At 33.6% G+C, this 24,696-nt stretch overlaps 1 protein-coding gene across 3 annotated transcripts in view; it reads left to right on the plus strand.

Moving 5' to 3' along the window:
• The window catches only part of CSMD3 (CUB and Sushi multiple domains 3), a 1,080,114-nt gene that overhangs the window by 969,462 nt on the left and 85,956 nt on the right, over positions 1-24,696 (plus strand). For all 3 annotated transcript variants that reach the window (XM_029222726.1, XM_029222727.1, XM_029222728.1), the window contains 7 exons: positions 3,811-3,999; positions 4,740-4,917; positions 5,788-5,933; positions 15,867-15,947; positions 16,905-17,018; positions 21,507-21,695; positions 22,073-22,219. In XM_029222726.1, the coding sequence (XP_029078559.1) occupies positions 3,811-3,999; positions 4,740-4,917; positions 5,788-5,933; positions 15,867-15,947; positions 16,905-17,018; positions 21,507-21,695; positions 22,073-22,219 (1,044 nt within the window). The remainder of the gene's footprint in view (positions 1-3,810; positions 4,000-4,739; positions 4,918-5,787; positions 5,934-15,866; positions 15,948-16,904; positions 17,019-21,506; positions 21,696-22,072; positions 22,220-24,696) is intronic.

The raw sequence follows: 24,696 nt of genomic DNA on the forward strand, positions 1-24,696 counted from the left end.
TTCATTCTGCTCATCAGGAATTATTTCCACCATTTTGTCTTCCAGCTCATTTATTCGTTCTTCTCCCTCAGTTATTCTGTTATTGATTCCTTCTACTGTATTTTTCATTTCAGTTATTGTGTTGTTAATCTCTGTTCATTTGTTCTTTAGTTCTTCTAGATCTTTGTTAAACATTTCTTTTATTTTCTCAATCTGTGCCTCCAGTCTACCTCTGAGATTCTGGATCATCTCTACTATCATTACTCTTAATTCTTTTTCAGGTGGATTGCCTATTTCCTCTTCATTTATTTGGTCTTGTAGGTTTTTACCTTGCTCCTTCATCTATGACATATTTTTTGCTGTCTCTTTTTTTTTTTCTTTTTTTATGAGTGGCATTGTGTTCCTGTCTTACTGGTTGTTTGGCCTGAGTCTTCCAACACTGCAGTTTGTAGGCTATTGGGTAGAGCTGGGTCTTGGTGCTGAGATGAGGAACTCCATGAGACCTCACTCTGATGAATATTTCCTGGCGTCTGAGGTTCTCTGTTAGTCCAGCAGTTCAGACTCGGAGCTCCTGCTGCGGGAGCTTTGGCATGACCCCAGCTCATGAACCAAGATCCTGCAAGCTGCATGGGGTGGCAAAAAAAAAAAGAGAGAACAATAACAAAGTGAAAAATAAAATTAGACTAGGAAACTAACAGATGTTTTAGAATGAATATAAAAATAAAAATATAGATGAATCAACATCCAGAATGTACATCAGTACCACAATAGTAAAAAAGAGGAGGAGGGAAAAGAAAGAAAAAAAAGGCAGAGAGGAAGGTCTTGGCTGTGCAGGGTGGGGCCTAAGCAAGGGCAAGGTTTGGGCAGTGGGTGGGCCTATGCTTAGGACCCACAGGTCTGGATAGGCCCTGGGGGCAGTGGGGAGTGAGGCTTAGGCTCAAGGAACAGAAGGGACCCAGGTGTGCCGCCCACTCCTGGTCTCAGAGGACAGGGAACCTCACCTGAGAGCCCAGCAGGCTTCCCGGGCTCAAGTGGGCAGGGCAAATGCCCTCCTCTGTTGCTCCTCCAGTCTAGGAGGGCCCCTCCTGCCTGCCTCTCCTGATCTCCCCAGCCTCCCTCCTATACCCCCAGGACAAATAGGGCCAGGGGGGCGGGGGCGATGGCTGTGGAGGGCAGGGGACCAGCCTGGGAGCTCAGCAGGCTCCCTGGGCCATGTGGGTGGGGTAATTGCCCTCCATCCCTCTTCCATTCTTCCCGGAGGGCCCCTCCTGCCTGCCTCTCGTGCTCTCCACTCAGCCTCCTTCCTATGTCCCCAAGGATCAACACAACCTGGAGGGGGCTTTGGAGGGCTGAGGATGGGTCTGAGGGCTCAGCAGGTTCCCTGGGCCCGAGTGGGCGGGGCAATCGCCCTCCGCTCCTCTCCCACTCCTCCTGGATGGCTCCTCCTGCCTTCTTCTACTGATCTCCCCAGCCTCCCTCCTATGCCCCCAAAGACCCAGGTGGCCTGGAGGGGGCTTTAGAGGGGGGGTACCGGCTTGGATGCTCAACAGGCTCCCCAGCCTGAGTGGGCCAGGCGATCGCCCACTGCTCCTCTCCCGCCCTTCCCAGAGAGTCCTCCCGCCTGCCTCTTCTGATCTCCCTGGCCTCGGGGTGCCAATCCTGTCTGGCCTCCACTTCTTCTCCCCACTCAGTCCCCCCACGTCCTACTGGTTCACTTGGGGGTTCCTTCTATCTCCTTGGGCCTCAGAGTCCCCCATTAGCAGCAGGCAGGCACCCTAGTTGTGGGGAGATGCTAACTCCACATCTTCCCACACAACCATCTTGATTGACACAAGTACACTGAATTTTAAAACTGTATCTTCTTTTACTGAATTTATATCGTTGAGCTAATGACATTTTTTTGAGAGATAGGTTAATTGATACAGATTCACAGAATCAATGTTATTTTTAGATGATTTTGCGATTAGACCTTAAAAACATTCTGAATTTTGGAAAAAGGCATAGTATACAATTAAGTGTACCCTTCTACTAAAGAACTTGGTTCCAAAGTTAACGTTATTACTGGCAACGTTATTGGGTTTGTTAAGCCCTGTATTATATATGATATTAGGATGGGAACTTCCTCCTGAACATTTAAAATCTATTTCTTATTCATCCTTATTAAACTAAATAGCATAGAAAGGTGAAATATTATATAAAATATCACAGGATCATACATTTGTCTATGAGTCTTACCCTATTCAAGATTAGCTAACTAAACATATCATGATCATTTCACAATACATCTAAATCAAATCATTTTATTGTATACCTTAAATTCATGCAGTGCTATATCCCTGTTATATTTCAATAAAACTGGAAAAAAATTATCTTTTACATGTGAGTGAAAATTGAAAGTGTTTGTTTCATAGAATAATATATCCCAACTCCTAATGATCAAATGATATACGTTTGTCTTCAATTGACATGATTCTTTTGGTTTTGATATATTTTGTTTGTGGAATATTAATTCAAATGAAAAAAATTAGAATAAAAGCACCAAATATCTTTAAAAGACTGTTCATTAATTCTGAAACCTTTAATTTAAAAATTAGAGTAATATTTTAATAAGCAACTTATGGTAGCTTATTCAGCTTTAAATATAAGTTTTTGATTTTGGGAATTTAGAATTTAATGGTCTCAACGTTAATTTTCTCAATTTTGTGGTTACATAGAAGTATCCTTTTCTTTATGAAGTAGCAGTGATGGGTCAACTTATTCTCAACTAATTTGGAAAGAAGAAAGTGTGTTCATACATATATATATATATATATATATATATATATATATGTATATATAGACGGGGGGGGGTGGGGGGGGAGGAAGAGAGAATGATGAAGAAAATGTGTCAGAGTTAACAATTGGAAAACGTGGCTGAAGGCATACTGGAGTTCTTACTAATCTTGAAACCTTTGTGTAATTTTGGAATTACTAAAAAATAAAAAAAGTTTTTTATAAAAGGAATTTAATGGTCAGTAGCAAAGTAGTCTCTGCTGGTAATTTAAATTTTATTAATTATAATGTGATTTTGAACTTCTTAAAAATAAAGTCTCAAATATTAATACGATACGAGTATATGTACGGTTTATAGGTTCAAAATTTATTCAACAATGTTTATTAAGGACCTACTATGTGAAAGGCAATAAGCAAGGCTTTTAAGATACAATGATAAAAAAACAGGAACTTTGATCTCATGCAGAATGTAGAACAAGAGTAGTATGAACAAATAAACAGTTACACTACAGTGCCAAAAATATCATGATAACTGAAGTGCAAAATTTATATTAGAAGGAAATTTGTTTCCTAATACTTTATATTGTTAAATAACTTCTTTGGAGAAACTCAATAGAGAGATAGTGTGGTTTGTTTCTTTTAGAGGAAAAATTAGCTAAAAAAAGGTTCAAAAACGCTCAGAATTAGGCTTACACACATATTTATTTTATTTTATGTACATACAATGAACCAGGAAGCAGTTGCATTATAGGTAAAGGGATCAGAATATGTTTGATTAAAATTATGTCTATAGGGTAATTTACATTTTCACTAAAACTTATAATTTAGATAGATTTCATAAGTAGGAGAAAAAACAATGCATCTTAATAAATTGTACTAAAAATTTAATATGAAAATTATACATAAATTCATATCATGCACTGATATCATTTATTATAAACCTGAATTACTATTTATATTCAACTGCAAGCAGCACTACATCTATTTTGCAGGTTGTAAATAATACTCTTTGGTCTTTCAAAATTCAAAACGGAAAAACTTTCTTTTTACCTTTTCCAGCCTATCAGTTGCAAAGCTGTCCTGATCCACGCCCATTTCGAAATGGTTTTGTAATCGGCAATGATTTTACTGTGGGGCAAACCATTTCATTTGAATGTTTCCCTGGTTACACGTTGATTGGAAATTCAGCTCTCACTTGCCTTCATGGAGTGAGTCGCAATTGGAATCATCCACTTCCAAGGTGTGAAGGTATGCTTCTAAATTGAAGCTGTCTTTTAGGTGATATCATCTATGTTTAATAATTCTTGATTTGGTACTCTTTTCTTGTTTGTTTTCCTCTTCAAATAGCATGCTAAATATACAGTTTTTCTTTTAGTTGTAGAATTATAGTTAGTACCCAGATCAAAGACCTAAGGCTTCATAATGAATAACTGGTTTTGTCATTATTGGCAGGAGACTTAACCTTCTTCATTGGATGCGAAAGTAAAGTTTGTTAACACTTCAGAGCTTCTTCTGTGTGATGTCTGTGTGAGTGCATCTGTGTTTGTTTAGTAATCATTCATATACAAACCAGTAACCCAGATACTACTACTGAATTTGGGCTCATTTCTTCTAAAGAAAAAAAAAAAAAAACCCTTATAAATAAAAATGGCTTGAACCTCTTTATAAGGCCTTATATTTATACATGATATAAGACAAAAGTTGAACAGTGTATATATGGATAAAGTATTTGAAAGAAGAGAAAACAGTGCAATTTACTAATCTAGTGATAGTGAATAACTATGTAGCATACCTCATGCTGAAAAATAAATAAAAGCTCACTGTTTGATTCATGGTTTCCAGCTTCATTTTACATACCTTAACTGTGGTAAAAACATAACACAGATGTCTTTTATACTGTTTAAAAGGTATGAAATGTTTACCTTTTTCTTTATAATCAGTTTATGGTGATTCTACTTAAATATTTTGTTTTGTGTTTTTTTCTGTAGCTCTTTGTGGAGGGAATATAACTGCAATGAATGGCACCATTTACTCTCCTGGATATCCTGATGAATACCCAAACTTTCAAGACTGTTTTTGGCTTGTAAAAGTACCCCCTGGGAATGGAATCTACATCAATTTTACTGTTCTTCAAACAGAACCAATCTATGATTTCATTACTGTATGGTAAGCCAAGACCATTGTTATTGATTGATTCAACTGTATGTAGCAGTGAAACAAGGAAGGAATGAAAATATATCACAGTCCTCTGTACAAATTGCCATCTGATGTTTGAATTGGTGTAACTGAGGGTGACAGTGTGTGTTTTGCAGAATGAGACAAACAAGAGAAATAGATTTTAGCTTATTTGCCCATGAAGTAGCTAAACACGTAGAACAAAAACTTTATGGGTGAAAAATGATTTAAATTTGTTATTAAAATAATGTGCAAAACCTGGGAATTAAATCAGAGTAAGTTTAAGGTAAGAAAGTTCTCTATATACGGAACTAGTGAAATTTAAAAGCCTGTATTCCAATAAGTTATTTAATACAACTACTGAATTTCTGTCATAATAATTCATCATAAAATATTATATTTGTATTATTATTATCCTGTTAATTAATGTATCTCTATTTAAACTAAAAATAAAATAGCTGAATTAATTATTGACAATTGGTTAATTGAACTACCATGTGACTTCTAAAATTCATTCTAAATTTAACAGTCTATGGTTCTCAAGATTATTTTGAAGAAAATAAAAGGAAGGCAAACTTCAAGCATTTGGGAAGATCTGGGCTGTGGTCAGGAAACCAAAGACAATTTAATTGATTACAGCTAATATGGGTACATTTCTTTTGGGGAAAAATGTGATCTTTTTAAATATGTTATCACCTAAATAAACATATACCAATATGATTTGGCACCCGTTGATTATTTCATCCACTGCATCTTTATCATCTCATATGTAATACTTTCATTAAACTTTGTGTGGAACTTTCCAAAAAAATCAATCTCACTCTCCCTTTCTCCCCTCCCTGCTCTATGTCTCTCCTATAGGGATGGACCAGACCAAAACTCACCTCAGATCGGGCAATTCAGTGGCAATACTGCTTTGGAATCAGTCTATAGCACTTCAAATCAGATTCTAATCAAATTCCACAGTGATTTCACAACAAGTGGCTTTTTTGTGCTCAGTTATCACGGTTGGTATCATCTAGGCATTTCTATTTCATCTGGCACTGTTTGAAATTGTCCTTGAAAAATTGAATGTAATATATATATTCAACCAATGATTGCAAAGGTATTAAAATTTGACACTTTTTTATCATTTCAAATACATTTACTTGAAAAGAACGGCCTCTTCTAAGCATTTAGGGACATTAAAATGTGAGCAAATGGAGATAGGAAATAAATCAGTCAGTAATTACCCCAGTAGAAAATAATTATTTTTGCATGGAAATGCATAAAAGAGAACCAGCTGTTCATATTTTATTGCATGTAGTTTTAAAACATCAATCAATTTTTTTCAATACAAAATGTTTAATCTATTTAACCTGCTGTGAGTCTTTCTAAAATTAGCATCGAATAACTTTATGCTTTGGATCACATTACTCATTCATTTATACTCTGTTTCACAACTATATCTGTTCTAGAATCCTACAGCTTTAAGTGACATTTCAGATCATTAAGTTCTTAGCTTTTACTCCCGTGAAATAATTTATGAAGAGTTTCAATTTCAATTCTTTGTACATAATTATTCTGGATTCTCTCTTCATAACATTAACTTTTTGAAAGAACATTCAGATGGTTTCAGAGGATTTTTTAAAATTTCCTGTTATGTTAAATTGTATTTCATTATAAATAAGAAAATGTTTATTTCTAGTGATTATGTCCTTTCATCTGCTATGACCATAATTTCATAAGCACATTCTGTTTCATATGACTTTGTCAGACCAACTCCATGAGCATCACAGGATCAATAAGCTACTAAATTAAATTTGCAAAACTTATATTAAAATTTCCAGGGTGAATGTGTACCTTGTCCATTACATTAACATACAATTTAATGTTTTCTTCTTTTTTTAACACAAAGTAAGAAAATCTTTGATACTCAAAGCTTATATTACATGAAAAATATGGTAAGTCAAATATGGTTATACACAAAGACACTTAAAGCACATTGGGTCTAGAAATAGAGAACAGACCAGAAAATATTTGATTTGCTTAATCTCAGCACTTATCAATCAGTAGATGGTGCCCAATTTGTGCTTCTATAGTGGCCAGAGCTGCATGTATTATCTGGCATAGCCAATTAGAAAGCAGGGAGTTCAGTTAGATAACTTTGATTCAGGCTGTTTATTTTTTTTAATAACTCCTTTGCCTTTTTTAATGAATTGGTCATTTGTACTGGCAGTATGTATATACAGTCTAAAGCTGCAACAATAGCTTTATTACTTTGAAAGGTAATCATAGCTCAAGAACTACTAAACTAAATGATTTTAAGTTCAAAAGATGAATTCGCTCCTGAACTGTATTTTGTACATTTTCTCTCTTCACAGATCCCCGCATAACTTTTTATTATTTTGTATCTTGCCTGAACAAGTGATAAAGAAGGGACTGTTCATTGATGGACTGTAAATATCCATAAAATAATCTTATAGGGAGTGGAAAATTCTTATAAAACTTAGGAGACATTTCAAAGGGGAAATATTGTCAGAGAAAAGGATGTCAGTATCTGTGTGTGTGTGTTTGTGTGTGTGTTTGTGTGTGTGTGTGAAAATGTGAAAATCTTTACATAGAAAATACAAGGATGACAGAATGTAGGTAAACACATACAAAATATGAACGTAGATTTACATAGACACTTATGTGAATGTATATACATATATTCTCATTCCAAATTATGTTTCACCTGATTTTTGTTACTAGGTTCTGAATCATGTATATTAAAAATAGAATTATTTTAGGAATAAGGAAGATTAAATATTTGTTTAGGGCTTTGTTTTTCAGCTGACTTTGGACAAGTTATCCTTTGGTTTCCACTTTCTTCAGCTATAACACAACATGATATAATTGCTGAGAAGATTAACGAGATACTGTATATATAGAAATTACTCCAACTGCTGGCATGTATTAGGTTGAACCATATGAAATTGTTGGCAGAAATGCTGAATATTGACAATTTTGTATAGCTCAACCCATGTAAGTGCTGTCATTATCACTATCATCAACATTGCGTTGCAGAGATGAAATGATTGGAGACAATGAGTAATATACAGTTAGCATAGTTCCTAGGACAGTGTATGTTCAGTAAATATTCCTTTCCTTACAATATCTTACCTCACATATTAGTTTTTCTAATAGAGTATTTATATTTATTCATACTTATATTTTAAATGTTATAATAAGGCCCAATTGCCAGAGCTTAGAGAAGCCTAACATTTGAATCAACATCTCTGGCAATTTTACCCAAACCTTAAAATAACCTTGAAATTTGGAGAGGTAGCCAGGGGTCATGTTAAAAATTGACAGATGCCTTATATTCTACTAGCCCTAGTAAGATAATTTTCCTAAGCGTGCTTTCACCCTGACTCACCTTTTCAAGAACGCATGATGCCTTCATTAAATCAAATTTAAAGCTACCCTGTCATCTGGTTCATTGATTCTTATTCCCCAGTGCCTACTCTGACTCCCATTAGATTCTTACTCTCACTGCCCCCTGAACTTCCATTCTTAAATGGTTTCTTACTCATCTTCAGTTCTTTAACTCTACCTATCTTAAGTCCCCATTTCTCCTTTTCTTGATACTTCAAACTCATAGGGATCACTACCATCTTTTCTATGATTGCACTTACTCTTTTCACCAAACTTTTCAGAACTTACATATGCTGTATTGTTTTATATGCCTTGTGAGTTTAATAATAGTGAGTGCTTTTATGAGGACACAGATCACACTTATGCTTCTTAATCCTTTCATAGTTTTATTATTGACTAAGTAATTATAGTTTAGTCTTATGGTCATGTGTGTTCGATTCTTTTTAAAATGTTGTCTAATTGAGTTTATATGAGCTGTCTTAGTGACAATTTTTAAAAAGGTTATTTTACAATTATCTACATGTGTGCTCATCCCTCCTCACAAAAACAAAAAAGATGCCTGTTTTCAAATTGGTATTAATATAATTAGTACAATTTAATATAACCAAAAATATAATATTCATATCCATGGCTCGTATTCAGTAGCTATAGCTTAGTGCCAAAATGAGCTCTCATAATGGTAAAAAAAAAACAAACAAAAAACTGGTCAGGTCATTTGGTACTTTTTCATAAGTTAACCAGGGAGATAATTCACTATTTAACACTTAGTTTAAGGTGATTTAATATACCTAAGCTTAGAATGGTTTACTACCCCACTCAGTTTCCTTTATATTCTCTTAGTGATATAATAGCTCCTTCTGTTATGCCCAAACCTATAAGTCAGAAGTGGTTTCTTAGGACTTGTGTACTTATTTTATAAATTTAACAGATCAGTATTTTCATATATTTTCTTAAGGTCACATTAATTACTTAAGTTTTATTTATTAATATATTTTTAATATGTCTGAAAGGAGAAAAATGTGTTTTTATGAGATCTAGTCAGATATCTGTCTTTTATAAAACATCACCTTCATAAAGCCTTTCATAATCAAAAATAACATTCATAAAAAGCTTTGGAAAATGAAAGTTCTATGCAATGAAGAAATAGGGCAGGCATAAATGTTGAGGCACTTTATCTCAGATACCGTATTTCTTCTTCATCTGAGGAAATCTGCTAGTCTTTCTCTGTATTACTGTAACCATAATTCCCTAAAGAAAGAGCTGAATTTTCTTTTTTTTTTTTTTGCGGTACGCGGGCCTCTCACTGTTGTGGCCTCTCCCGTTGCGGAGCACAGGCTCTGGACGTGCAGGCTCCGGATGCGCAGGCTTGGCGGCCATGGCTCACGGGCCTAGCCGCTCCGCGGCATGTCGGATCTTCCCGGACCGGGGCACGAACCCATGTCCCCTGCATCGGCAGGAGGACTCTCAACCACTGCGCCACCAGGGAAGCCCCTGAATTTTCTTGATATCTACCATAGAGTCAAGATGGGTTTGTCTTATAATAAATAATAACAGTATTCAGTCCTAATCAATGACTTCCTGAAAGTAAATTACACAAAACCTGTTTCACCTGCAAGTTTTTGCAGACACTAACTTTGTATAGTCACTCAATAGCGATAGCTACCATTTGCTGAATACTTAATATGCCAGGCACTATGCTAGATGCTTTCCATGGTAATTTTTGTAATAACTCTGCAATATAAGTATTATTATCCCTATTTTAATAATTAAAGAACCAAAAGACAGAAATTTGTAACGTATATAAAGCCAGAGAACTAATAAATAGAAGGGCTGCCGGGAATTCAAAATAGGTCTGTCTGACTTAAGGACTGACCTCTTTTTAAATAATGACAACAATAACAGCACTCATAATAATAGCTAAACTATACTGAGTTCTTACCAAGTGCCAGGTAGTGTCCTAAGCTGGTATTATCTCATGCATAGATTATAGTTAATGGTATGTAAACATAATTTTTCTTTAAAAATTAGCAATGATTTTCATTTTTATCAAGATAAGTCATCTCACTTTCTAGAAAATACCTCTCCTAATTACAACTTGGAACTTTGAACTTTTTAGTGCTTCTCTTCCCCAGGACCTACAGGCAAACAACAATATGTTGGTAGGTTTATCACAAATTAGTGTGTTCCTCTTTGTAGTTTCCAAAATGTGCTATGGTCCCTGTGTGACGAGAAAATAAGATAAGTTTATTGGGAATCTGACTTATGCCAACCACTGTAGTATAGCCAGAATATATATTTATTAATTTAAAACAAAAGGTATCATTTTAATGCTTAAATCTATTATCCAGGGTACCTCTTTTTCTAATATCAGATATTAGGGAACCTCAATTATTACAGAAGATTTTCTTAGGATAATACAATTTAATAATATATATTATCCATTGTTTTCTGTTATTGGCACAGCTTCTGTGAATGAGTGGGTTGATTATATATTGAATTTCAGATTATTTTTAAGAAATGTATTTTAAAAGCCTGTAATACCTTTTAGGTCATCTTTTAAGGTTATATTGCCTTTACAATGAATGCTGTATTTGGGGACAAGTATATTTAACTCCACAAAGTCTCATCCTAAAAGAGTCTACTGTAGATATAAGGACACATTTTATATAAAACATAAATCACCATTGCTTTGAACTGTGTGACCCCATTGCCTCCCACAACGTAAAGATCTGACCTCCTTTCATATTTCAGTAGATAGAGCATTGAGCTGATGAAATGTTTCATTGTTTGATTTCCAGAGAGCATAGGGGGTATGAACATCATACAATTATATATATATACAGCTAAAAAACCAAACTAGTAAAACTATAATGATGAAAAGATATTGCCATTTACTATTATTTAAATGACTACTTAGTGATTACTTAAATGACAAAAAGTCATGTCAAAATTGGTTACCATATTTTGGTATTTTGCTGTGTGTGATAAGATGGCATTTTTATTCTACAGTATCTCAGCCCCCTCCAGCCAAAGTCCATCAGGAATATCTCTGTAGTTAAACAAAGTTGAGTTTATAGGCTCACTGTAATGTGTGGGACACATACCATGAGAAACCCCGTGGAGTCTCAGTGAGAGGGTGTTAGGAGGGCCTTGTTATAGGATTTGGGCTGTGTAAGATGGTTCTGGAAAGTTCAAGGAAGCATGCTTTTCCTCTGGGTTGGGTGCTCTTAGAAAATTGCAGCAGTTCTATAATTGGGTATCTTAATTTTTTTCTAGAAGGTGGAAAGTATGGAACACACCTAAAACTATGATTGGCGTGGGGTAGCAGCATTCTCTTGTACTAGCTGAGATGGAGGGATCTTGGTCATATTGGTGGTTTGGATAGCGTTTTCATTTTGTTTTATGGTTTTTGTTTTGTCTTTTCTATGCTCAGACATGATTCGGGAAAGGTCTTATTTTTGTCTTGTTCCAACAAGGTCAAAAGAGCTATCATGTCTGATGTTAGTTGTTAGTTAAATTGATTACAGTCAACAGTAGAAAATCATGGCCTATCAGTTAGAGCCAGGCCGGCTCCAAGCCAACAGCATACAGGGGCTGTGCTTTGTTTTCTTTTGTTTTCTTTTGCTTTTTTTTCTTTAGTCTTTTCTTTTCAATGTGCAGAATAAAGTGATGGTTAAAGAGCTAAAACGTGTTCCTTCATAGCCAAAACAAACCAAACTATGGTATTAAACAGAAAAAGGAAAACAGAGACTGACAAAGAAAAAATTGTCACCTCTGATGTGCTCTGTTATCTACTAATGTGCCAGGCAACTCAACCATGTAGAGAAGAGACCTTTAGCACATTACTTTTCAGACTCTAATGGTCTCAGTACTAAGGTAGGATACTTTCCATTAGCTACTGGAACATGGGGAAGTCACTTCATGCAAAAGATATTGGAATTTTCTTATGGATAATTCAGGATATTTCCCAAAACTTGTTTACTATACTTCTGTTTTTCCATCTCTAGGAAAATACCTAGTAACTTCTTGTTGATCCATTTCTAATGATCCATTCCATTTCTCTGTCTCATCTCCAAATCTAGGGCTGAACATTTTCTCTTGAATTCAAAGATTCTCCCTTCTATAGGCAGAGAAACAAATGGATTATAAAATACTAACAGATAAAACGTGATATTTGTAAGTAATTTAAGCACCACTGAAACTTACCTGTATGGTTCATATCAATTCACTAGCAGACTTTCTCCAAAATGGAAAAAAATTACTAATTATTTTTTCTTCTTAGTTAGAACTCAGATAGCATTTGTTTAAATACTCCTAACTCTACTTTCAAGTGGAGCTGCTTAAAGTTATTTTACATAACTTTCAAAATAGCATTACCAGAATTACATAACTGAGTATGTAATTATCAGTGCTTTTCCTCCTCCAAATCTTCCCCAAATCATGAAGTTATCATACTTGAAATAATCTGGGTCACCACTGAAGTACAACAGTGGTTATAGAGAACTTAGAATTTATAAGAGCACATAGAACATTTTCTTTTCCTCTGTAAGAAATACTGCATCCTTATTTGGCAGAAAGGTTGTGCACTTGTGCTTTTGTGGTTTAGAGAAGGAATGGCAATTTGCCAGTGTCCTGTTGTGTCTTTTTTTGAAGAAGCCTTTAATAGCTCAGTTGACCTGAAGTAGATAAAAGCAGCAGCATTCTTTTCTGGAATTGGGTTGGTTATTTCATTACAAAGAAAATACGAAATGAAAAATAACCAAATATATTGCCAGAATTAAACTCTAAAGTGATTTTAAGAAGCAAATTTTTTGGACCAGGAACCAGACATCTGTACACATTTGAATGAAAACAGAGCACTGTTCAAACAATGGTCGTCCTCAAAAGATACTGACATGCACTCTAACCCACAATTGCCTCTGTTTCATCGGTGGAGTCTTCTTAGGGAAGACTATTTGTTTAGAGACTCTTTCCCTCCTGAAAAAACCTATATTTTGTGTATTACTTAGCAAATATTTGTTGGATTATAAGTAAAGTGAAAGGAGCTTATTACTCAATTGTGAAAAAGACATATGAAGAGTCTCCTCCCTTATGTTACTTAAAGCCTAGATGGAGTCACAAACAGTGAAAAAGTAAACTAATAAATGGAAAATAATAAATGTTGAAACAAGTCATGATATCCAGTTACGGGCAGAATTGAAACTTTTAAAATGTATTATCAAAATTTTAAATAGCATGAACATGTATTTTAGTCCATGTTTTCCATGGATTGTTCTATTTAGAAACAGCTTCAAAGTGATGATCATTAATGAAAAAACTGTGTAACATAGATATTTACACATTTAAAATACACATTTAAGCTAAATCTGTGTTCTCTTTTAGATGAATCATTTTATTTGACATGCCATTCACCTTTAAGACACCATTGACTTATTTAATAACTACGCAAGGGCATCGTATCCTACATGTCATGATTGTATGTTCTACAAAACAGTGTTCTGTGATTAGAAAATAAGAGTAAAGGGTAGGAGGAGGTAGGTAGTGAAGAGCTCAGAAGACATGTTTATCCTGGTGATATAAAATTGGGAATTGAGACACAAAGTCAGACTTGAAGTCAAAAGGATCAGTGAAATCACTTAGGTGGAGATTGTAGAAAATTTGTTCGAAGGAAAGTTTATTCAGAATTCAAATCTATAAAATTGATGAAAATAGAATTGCTCTTATTGAGGTAGAGGAAGGAGGTACGGACATTACACCTCCTCACACCCTCCATGACCCCAAGGTGATCCCTTGTCTCTAGGGACAGTTTATAAAATGCTGATGTTACCAAAGAATGGAGAATAAGAGAATTTAGCTCACATCACCCACGCGGTCATGGGAAAATAACACAGTATCTCTGAGCATCATCTTCCTCATAATAATGATTTCCAACCTCTAGTCTTTTAAACTCTCCAGCTGAGTTATCTAAGTCATTCTAAGCAGGTTCTACAGATGACAGGAGTCATGAATTCCTCATTGATAAAAATGTGCTTCTTCTTTAAAATAAAATTTTTGATTAGCATGAAGATTAAAAACAAGTTTACAGGCAAACAAAGATCAGATAAAATGCTCTCCTCTAAAGCAATTATACTCCAATAAAACAATAAATAAATAAAGCATAATCTCATAAGGATTTCTCCCTGTAGGGCTCTCTGTATCTTCCTCTTCCCCTTCCCTTACCTCTCTGGCATTTCTCACAACTACCTTTTACCTTGATAATTGTAATTTTTGCTCATGTTTCCTCCTCTATCTGAATGCTCTTCTGCTAATGATTACCCTTCAGCACTGGAAAAAATCTTACTCATCCTTTAAAATTTATCTCATTCATTTCTTTTTAATCGGAATTTTCCTTAACTAGTCTAGTTGATATTCCTCAGTACTCTCATAATACTCTCACAATAGGGCCCATACTGAAGATATGGGCTTTGAAGTTAAAGGACATAGGCTGAACTTCTGGATAAACCCTGTACTAGTTGTGTGATCTCGGGCAAGTTACTATGCCTTTAAACCTCCTTCTTTTTATCTCCGAATTGAGGTACATAAAGAAATTAACTCCTAAGTTTAAGTAATAAAATTATGCATATAAAACACATTTTTCTTCAAAGGTTATAACAGCGTAAAATGTGTTTCTTAAATTAATAATAGTATATTACATCTTAGAAGACAACTAGTGAAAACAAGGCTTTAATCAAGCAAACAATTGTGATACAGATATCATATAGGGCCAGTAGTCATGATACTTAGATTCATAGAGACCTTTTTTCAGTGGCCTTTACCTTATGCCAAATAAGAATCTACCTAATCTAATGGGATGACCAGTTTAGAAACATAAAATTTAACATAAACATACTAATCTAGCATGGTGAAAGAAGGCTCTGGAGCCAGACTGTCTATGTTCAAATCCCAGCTCTGCCATATTATAGCTGTATGAGTTGGACAAATTCTTTAATTCTTTTAACAGTTTTTCTTTTATATAATGGGAATAATTAGAGAACTCGTTACATAAATTAAGTAATAAAATAAATAAAATTTTTGTGAGGACTAATAGAGTTAATATAAGTAAAATGTTCATAATACTCCTTGGAATAGAGTAAGCCTTGAGTATTGTTCACAATTATGACTGAATGCTAGGCACTTTGCTAGATGCAGGGGATTCTGCGATGAACCTTGGGAAGCTAGGCATTGAGCACATAAACAAACATGAGTGTATAATTCCAAATTGTGATTATGCCAAGATAGAAGCACATAATCAGAAGGACTAGAATGAGGGTGAGAAATAAGGAGTTAAAAGGTAAGCATTCTTACCATGGGAAAATATTTAAGGAATGATTAATTTTCCCTCAATGTTGTAGCATTTTTTTAAATAAAGAAATAGTTGAAACTTGATAAATTCTACCATATATTTTTATTCTTATAAATAAACCTTATGTAATTTTCTTTTTTCACATATGTGAATATGTATAGCTGCTCAGAGAAGGAATAAACATTGTCTATTTTTATAGCCTATCAACTAAGAGTGTGTCAACCTCCACCACCTGTACCCAATGCTGAAATTTTGACAGAAGATGATGAATTTGAAATAGGTAAAGTCTGCTAAATTACTTTCAAAGAAAACATACTGTGAGCAGAGGTATTTACTTTAAAAGAAATAAGAATAAAGAATAGTAGCAGCCTGTCTTAGACCTTCTTTCCCTGGATCGATGGGGATTGTTTAGAATTCTTAAGACTGGGTAACAATGAAAAGAGGAAAGGGAATATTAGGCAAGAAGAAGGAATTCTGTATTTCCAGGATGTACAGTTAGAAAACAGTGCAGGAATTTGAACCGTATAACTATTCTGGTAGTTCCTTCCAAAGTATTATTTTGCTACCTTCCAACACTGTAATGTTGAATTCAGTCATAAACCTGATGTGTATAATGAAGGATATGTAGGGTGTATTAGAAGACATGTTTTATTTCCATGTCTTTGAAAACAATTGGTTGGTTATGCTCAATTTGATCGTAAATAAAGTCCTTTTAAAACTTGGTTGGAAATTTAACTGTAATAATATCTAATAGTTTGAAAAATTATGTAAGAAAAGAAGACATCCTAATGTTATCATAATAAATTTTTATCATTATTATCCTAGTAATATTAATATTTGTTGAGAAATGTAAGAAAACATCAATGACCAATGTACATCTAATCTTAATAGCAATAACTAGGAATCTCCTTTTAACTGCTTGATATATTTTTAATGAATATCTTACCAGTACCAACTGGATTATTTCCTTACTACTATTGCTTATATCTAACTAGATTGCCCCAGTACAGTCTTACTTGTAGTTTATTATTGGCTTCAGTTCTGATTGGAGTGTTTATGACATACTAGTAGTTCAATATTTTGAATGTCATCACTGCTTATAACTAATAGAATTTTTATATTGATTGAAAATGACTGAAAGAAAAAATATTCTAATTTTATATTGAAACATCTGTTTATTTTAACCATTACCTTGTTGCTTATCAGAAGCCCCTTCTGCATTTTTTTTTTTAAATAGGTGATATTATTAGGTATCAGTGTCTTCCAGGATTTACTTTGGTTGGTAATGCAATTCTGACATGCAGATTAGGAGAACGACTCCAGATGGATGGAGCGCCTCCAGTTTGTCAAGGTACCAATTCTTATGATTATTTATTTCTAAATATCTGTTTTATGTTTAATTCAGTACTAGCAAAATAGAGAACAATCTATTTTATATAATTATATATTTAACTGACAATAATGTTAAATATTATACAACTCATAAGTGGTATTTTTCATTCCATTATTTCTCAGATTTAAGTAAACATTTTTATTCATCCAAGGCTTAAGTTTTCTAGTTTATCCTAAACTCAATTCAATCTATTTAAATTATTTTTGCTGTGAGGAGTGGAAATGGAGGTAGAAAGCAAGAAAAATCACTTTAGATAAAGATTCCAATGTTGACTGCAAGTAGTTTCTATTCTGACCACTAGAATCTTTAAACTTTTTTGAGCACCTGTTAAGAATGAGGATCTGAGGGAAAAAACAAACAAACAGAAAGTTGTAAATGGTCCCTGCTGTGAAAGCAACATGGTGTAAGGGATATGACAGCCATACAGCTTGTAGCAATACAGTACTAAGGAAACAGGCCAGGGAGCTATAGAGTCACATAATTTTAAACTGTTTATAGGATAGGGAAAGCTTGATGGAGACATTGCTCCCTGAGTCATAGGTTCCAAATGAAAAGTGATACTTGCTTTGGTAGAACTAAGATAGGGAAAGTGTGGTCCAAGTGACAGAGGTATATGCAAAGACACAGAAATGAAAGACAGTGAGGTACAGACTTCAAGGCATTCACTATGTTATAAGGGCAAGACCATGATGGATCTTGAATGATGTACTGGGATTTTGATGTTCAGGAATCATGTATTATTAACTTGTATAGCTCCTAGGGCCCGTAACAGTGCCTAACACATAGTAACTAATTATAAATATTGGTTAATTTGAATAAAATTGAATTGAACTTGATTATACATCTCCAGATTTTCTTGGATTACTTCCTTCACTGGGGTTTATTCTTGAGAAATAGAAATCTGTTTTATGCAGTATCTTAACTGTTACAATGAGCCTAAAACAAAAATTCTGTTTATTATTACAAGCATGCTGTAAGTAGGAATAAACGTTTGATTTTTCTACCTCACTGGAATCCTTACAAGAAGATAGAAGGATTTTCATAAGGGGCTTTTACAGTATCAAAAAGAAAGACATGTTTGGAGGTATAACCAGCAACAATATAAGAATTTTCCTTGCTCTTAGTCAATGATTTTTATAGGCCATCTTAAAGTTGTTTGTTTATTCTGAAGTCTACCACCTTTACTCCTGAATGAACAAGCAATTACATACCAGGATTTCTTCCTTGACCCAATGTATAAACTTCATTGTGAGCTCTTGGAGAGCAACACTTCTTTTTTATATATCTAGATCCTAATTCAATATTATATTTAATTAAAAATACAAAACAGTTTTGTTATTTGAGTCCCTCATCTCTCAGATTTTCAATATCATATTTCTAAAATCAGAATTTCCTGTAGATTAGTAAATGTGTTTCTTCTTATTCCATCTGCTCTGGAGAATACAAAAAAGGATGATCAATCTTTGTCTCATAATAACACTATGGGTACTAGCTAAAAGTTAATTATCCCTCAGAATGAGTTTATGCAGCATTACTATATTAATTAATTGACCAGGCACTTAAGCTAAAAAGCTGAGTTAAAATTTTGTTTGAGTTAATTCATAATCCCACTAAAAAGATTGTCATTCATTTGGAATCTGTTGTAACTAATCTATACTGTTTTTAGTCTATTTTAAATTATTTGATTTTTTCACTTTTCCTAAAAGAGGCTATATCATTTTTGTTATTCCTCCCTGGATCCTCTTTAGTTCTTTATATCACACTTAAAACATGGAAAGCAAGTCTAAATATGGTGCTCTTCAAAGGGTTTGATGTAAATGAAATACAATAGGTGACTACAGATAGTTAAAAACATGGGGTCCATCTAGCTGAATGTGTGAGACTTTCTGTACTTTAAACTTTCTGGGCATTAGTTTCCTCATAGCATAATGGGGATAAGAATTATAGACATTTCTTAAGGTTGCTGTGACAAGTAAGTGATATAATGAACAAAAGGTGCTTAACAGTATCTAATGTACACATATTTACTCTTGATGATTGTCTTACTCTTGACGTATGTTGGTTAGTGTGAGAATAGGTTAATTTGTGTATTTACAGTAAATTATATTGAATCATACCAGTTTTTCAAAAGTAATATGGAATATTTGTTCAGTTGAAAACATTGGGACCATTAAGATACAGCACCTGCTTTTCAATAACAATAGCCTAAGAAGAAATTCAAAAAAGTGATGAAATGATAGCCATAAAATTGCTAACTGCAATAACAGAAGCATACATGACAGAGGTACCAAGAAGAAAATCAACAGTTCTCCTTGGGTTGATGGAGGAGAGGTTCAGGAAGTGTTTGTTTCACAGAGGATGAGACTTGATCTGGGTTTTGAGATGTGCTAACATTTCAAATGCATCAGACAAGAGTAAGACTTTGAAACAGAAACACTAATGGATAGGCTGAGTTCAAAAAAATTATAAGTCATCCAGTATGTTTGGAGCATTCTGTTTCAGAGGAGGAGCTGCAGAAAACAAAGCTGGAGAAGTAGGCAGGGACTGAAGTTGAAGGGCTTTGAAGGTGCTGAATGGCTTTTAGTAAGGGAATAACATGTTCAGTAACCCAGTTACTCACTTAGTTAAATATTTCAGAAGTATTAAACAGCAGGGCACACACAACAGAAACCCTTTCTTAAAACTTACTTCAGTTTGTCATATGGTTATATATCTTTTATTTCAATATGCCATAACTATATATTCACTAATGTTCTTCATCTTTGACTCAGGTTTTCCATTCCATTTCTAGCCTTCAAGTTTCTTTGTTTGTTTATTTATTTTACATATTTTTCATTTTGTGAAAAGCAAACATCAGGTTTCTCTTTTTAGACTGAGAAGGACTTAATACTATTTGCTGAATTATTTTTTTTTTAAATCTTGAAATCACATCCAAGAAGCAAATGTCTCAGATTCAAATAAGAGAAATAGAAGTTTAAAAAAAAGAAAGGAAACAACTCTTAGATTAGCTATACTGTATTCTATAGTAAAAATTTAAATATCTGTATATGAAGTTATGGCAGTTATTTTCAAGTTATTTCAAGTTATTAACTTGATTAAAGAACAATCATATGTTGCCATAATTCACTATTTTACTTACTCTTTTCCATCCCTATACTACTTGAAGACTTTATGATTCAAAATATTTCATGTCCTTCCACCCTGGAAATGACAAATATATAAATCCTTCATCTATTCATCTGTATTTTAGCAACAGTATTTGGTATTTTGAAGCCTAGTTTATTTGAACAAACATTGAGAAACAAGGATGTATGCAGTAATAACACTCAAAAATTGGTCCAAGCTACATTTAAAAACTATTTATCAGTGATATACATAGGACATTTTACTGTAGTGGCTACAGTGGCTTCTAGGTAAAAAGTTCTATATCATATTGAACTAAATCCTGTTTGGTATATATTGGTTTACTTCTATACTGTTTGGGTTATATTGAGCAATTCCAATACTCTTCCCACACCATAAAAGTCTTAAGGAAAAAAAAAGGGCTGTAATGGCATCATTTGAGTGATAAGGATTTGATCATCTTGATCACATTCTCATTCCAAATGCAAATTTAAGTATATGTTTCTATTATTTGGTCCAATGCATAATGCTATTGAGGCCAACAATTAAAGTATAGTAGTTTACTATACCTTGGAGATACACACACACACGTGCACACACACACACATTCTCAGGATGTACAGCAGAGGTACTGTTATGAAATGAAGAGCTGTGCTTTGTCTTACACTTATGATCTGGAAATAGCAGGAAGAACTGAAAGGTAACTGGTGACCCAAAATTGTGTTAAATCCTCGTGGCTTAAGCATATTCATGAGATTAGAAGTGACTTTGCCTGGAATGAATACTCTGAGATGGGGCAGTTTCCTGTCTGTCCTCACATACCTGAGTGAGTTAAAGTTTGAGGACAGAAGAAAAAGTAAGGAAGGAAAAGGACAGGGTAAAGACATAGGCAAGAGAGGCAGAGGGGAGAAAACGTAAGAAGATGAAGGAAAATAGGGAAAATAATATAAAGAAATAGAAGGTAATAAAATGCCTTATCTTTCTATTATCTATGTATTTATTGTCCAGAAAAATAATGTATCTTCCATGTAATAATAAAAGGAAATTAATACCATAAAATTTTAGGTCATTCCTCCATATTTTGAACTGCAAGCTTATTATACAAGTTGTCTTTTTATACACATAGCTCAAGATATTATCTCCTTTATTGTTATTTAATATGAAAACATTTAAAAACTGGGTATTTAATGCAATTTTCACTTAAATACATTTCAATTAAAGTATTGAAATGCAACTTTAAAATGCAACTTTCAGTATTTAAAATGCAACTTTCACTTAGGTCTAAAACACTAGCATCATCTAATGGTATATATTTTTTGACAGTGCTCTGTCCTGCCAATGAATTACGCCTGGATTCTACAGGAGTCATATTGAGCCCTGGATATCCTGACAGTTACCCAAATCTTCAAATGTGTGCCTGGAGCATTTCTGTGGAAAAAGGATATAATATTAGCATGTTTGTAGAATTCTTCCAGACAGAAAAGGAATTTGATGTTCTTCAGGTGTATGATGGTAACTATGGGTTATATTTACTGGATATTCATAAATTCAATTCAACTACTTTAATTATACTTTCAGACCTTCAGTAGAAACACTGCTTATATGATTTTATTTTATCTTATGGGTATTATTAGAAGTATCAACATCAAACTTACCTATATACCATATGAAAATTGTAGTTAGCTTGATTATTATGTTATAAATTGTAGCTGCTTTAGCTATGGAATTAAAATGTTTAAATAAACATTTTATGTTATGTTTTAAGTTATTATTGATGAAGTAAATTGGTTCTGGATTAATTTCACCATATTTAATACTATTCTAAATATATAAAATACTAAAGATGAATTATTCAATTACACCTAAATTGTATTATTTTCTTTCTGAAGGACCAAATATTCAAAGTCCAGTGCTTGTTTCACTCAGTGGGGATTATTCATCTGCTTTTAATATAACAAGCAATGGTCATGAAGTATTTCTTCAATGGTCAGCAGATCATGGCAATAACAAAAAAGGCTTCCGGATAAGATATATAGGTATGTGATATTTATAACTTCAGTACAGATCTCACCTACATCCTCAGTATGGTTGTGATTAAAGAGCAATGACACATACACTATTTAATTAGGTATGAATTTAACTCATATTTCTTCCATTGATGTTTCTTGAGCAATTTATGTAACATCTCTATGCCTCAGTTTCCTCATTGTAATGATAATAATGCTATGTCTTTCATATAATTTTGAAATGATTAAAAGGACTTAAGTTATTTATGACTTATCTAAGTTAATTATAAATTAAACTCTAGGGCTTCCCTGGTGCCGTAATGGTTAAGAATCCACCTGCCAATGCAGGGGTCCAGGAAGATCCCACATGCCATGGAGCAAATAAGCCCGTGAGCCACAACTACTGAGCCCACGTGCCACAATTACTGAAGCCCATGCAACTAGAGCCCGTGCTCCGCAACAAGAGAAGCCACTGCAGTGAGAAGCCCATGCACAGCAACTAGGAGTAGTCCCGACTCGCTACAACTAGAGAAAGCCCGCGCGCAGCAACAAAGACCCAGTGCAGCCAAAAATAAATAAATAAATTATTAAAAAAAAATTTCCAGCCAAAAAAAAAAAATTAAACTCTGATATTTTAAGTGCTTTATTTCCCAGCAGAAATTTCCCTTGAACTCTCACAAAATGTTAATAGTGTTGCTCAGTTGTATCTGATCTACTTAATATATATAACTCCTTTAAATGAGAAGTTTAAACAAAAGATAAACATACAGTAGAAAAAATCTTTGTCTTCACTCTTGCCCACCTATTTATGATACTTGCTAAAATATATTAAATATTAAAAGAGAAAATGATGAACACATCACTTAGAAACATTTAGTTTTAAAAAAAATGTTTTGTCATCATTGCTTTTCATTGAGTAATATCTAGAAAGATGTAGGCTGAAAATCTTCTTAATATCAAGATGAAATAGCTTTTCCTATATGCCTTCTTATTTATAAGGTCTACTAATACTGAGACAATTTTATTGTTAAGTGTACATAGTTTTCCATTATGCAAAGATTATATCCCTTTTCTTTATTGCCATCCTAAATCATGTCAGATGCCATAGGTATGTGCTCAATAACAGTATACTTCAGACCCTATCAACCATCTCTATCTCTCCAGTGTTCAGACCATGTCTCCCCAAGGTATGGGTCATTGCTAATCAATTCTACTGAAAATTACTTTCTTAAATATTTTATAGATTATTCTGACACAACAATTGTAGACATGGACTTAAATAAAATTTTGAATTCCAGTTGTAAAGATAAACTCTTGAATTTTACTCATTTATATAAATTTGCATATATGTATGTTATGTGCAAACACCATTTTTGTCTACTTTGTTTTTAAAACTATAAGGTGATAATTTGCCTTTATCAACAATTTGTCTTTTACATATTAGAAGTAACTTGTCACTGACATTATAACATGTTTACAAGTTTTATCCTATAATAGATATCTATTAAATTTGAAAAATGTTATTAGGCATGCAAAGGAGAAATGTTTAAAAATTTAAACATACGCCCAAGTCATTCTTGAGGTCTTTCATATTTGAATGTGAACTTTGTAAATGTCCTTTTATTAAAGTTGTGCCAGACTGTATTTAAAAAGTCAGAATGTTAAATTATATTTTTAATAACCATAATAACTTAAAGGTAAATCATTCAAATCCAACAGTTATAAGCATAAGTTCACTATATTAAAGACTAATCCTTATTTATGTTGATATTCATGACAAAGTTAGATATAAATGTAATGAAAACATCATTTTTGGCCCCAAGAACAGCTTGACATATTGAATATAAATTTTTCCTTTAGAAAATGACAGGTTATGACATATATATTCTAAGTCCAATCTGTTTCTTACTATTTACCCCTAAAGTCTCATTTTTTTCTCAGATGAATACATTGAAGTTTCAGTTTCAAAGGGTAAATGGATCCTGCCAGGCTGAATAGTCTCAAAAGTACATATATATGAAAAAGCCATTTCACGTTATCTTTTGACATTCTAGACTTCAGGAGATGAAAGAAGTTTTATTTTATTGGCATTTTTTATCACCATATATAAGCACTCTTGGCAGCATGGAAACTCTTTAATAAACTGGAAGAGAGGATTATGGAATGTGGAGGGACTATTTTAGACATCCACCAAAATGAAATGCATGAACTAACATGACATAGGTGTCTGCAGGTAATTTCAAAGTGACATGTAAACAACATGCTCTAAAATATTGCTACTAAAGTGTGGCATTTAGGCCCTTCAGATGACAGGAAATACCAGTTCCAAAATTCAATAAACTATTTGTAGGGCTTTTGAACCTCCAGGGTATTAAGAAGGTATAATGTATTTCAATTAGGAGACATCTCCAGTGACAATAAGAATCAGAAGAAAGCCCAGAAATAGTTATGTCTCCTAAAAGTGATGTCACTAGATTGTCAAGTGGATGGAAAATAATATATGTCCA

This window comes from Monodon monoceros, unplaced genomic scaffold (assembly GCF_005190385.1).
Source record: "Monodon monoceros isolate NGI ecotype Baffin Bay Population unplaced genomic scaffold, NGI_Narwhal_1 Super_Scaffold_14, whole genome shotgun sequence".
Lineage (NCBI taxonomy): Eukaryota > Metazoa > Chordata > Mammalia > Artiodactyla > Monodontidae > Monodon > Monodon monoceros.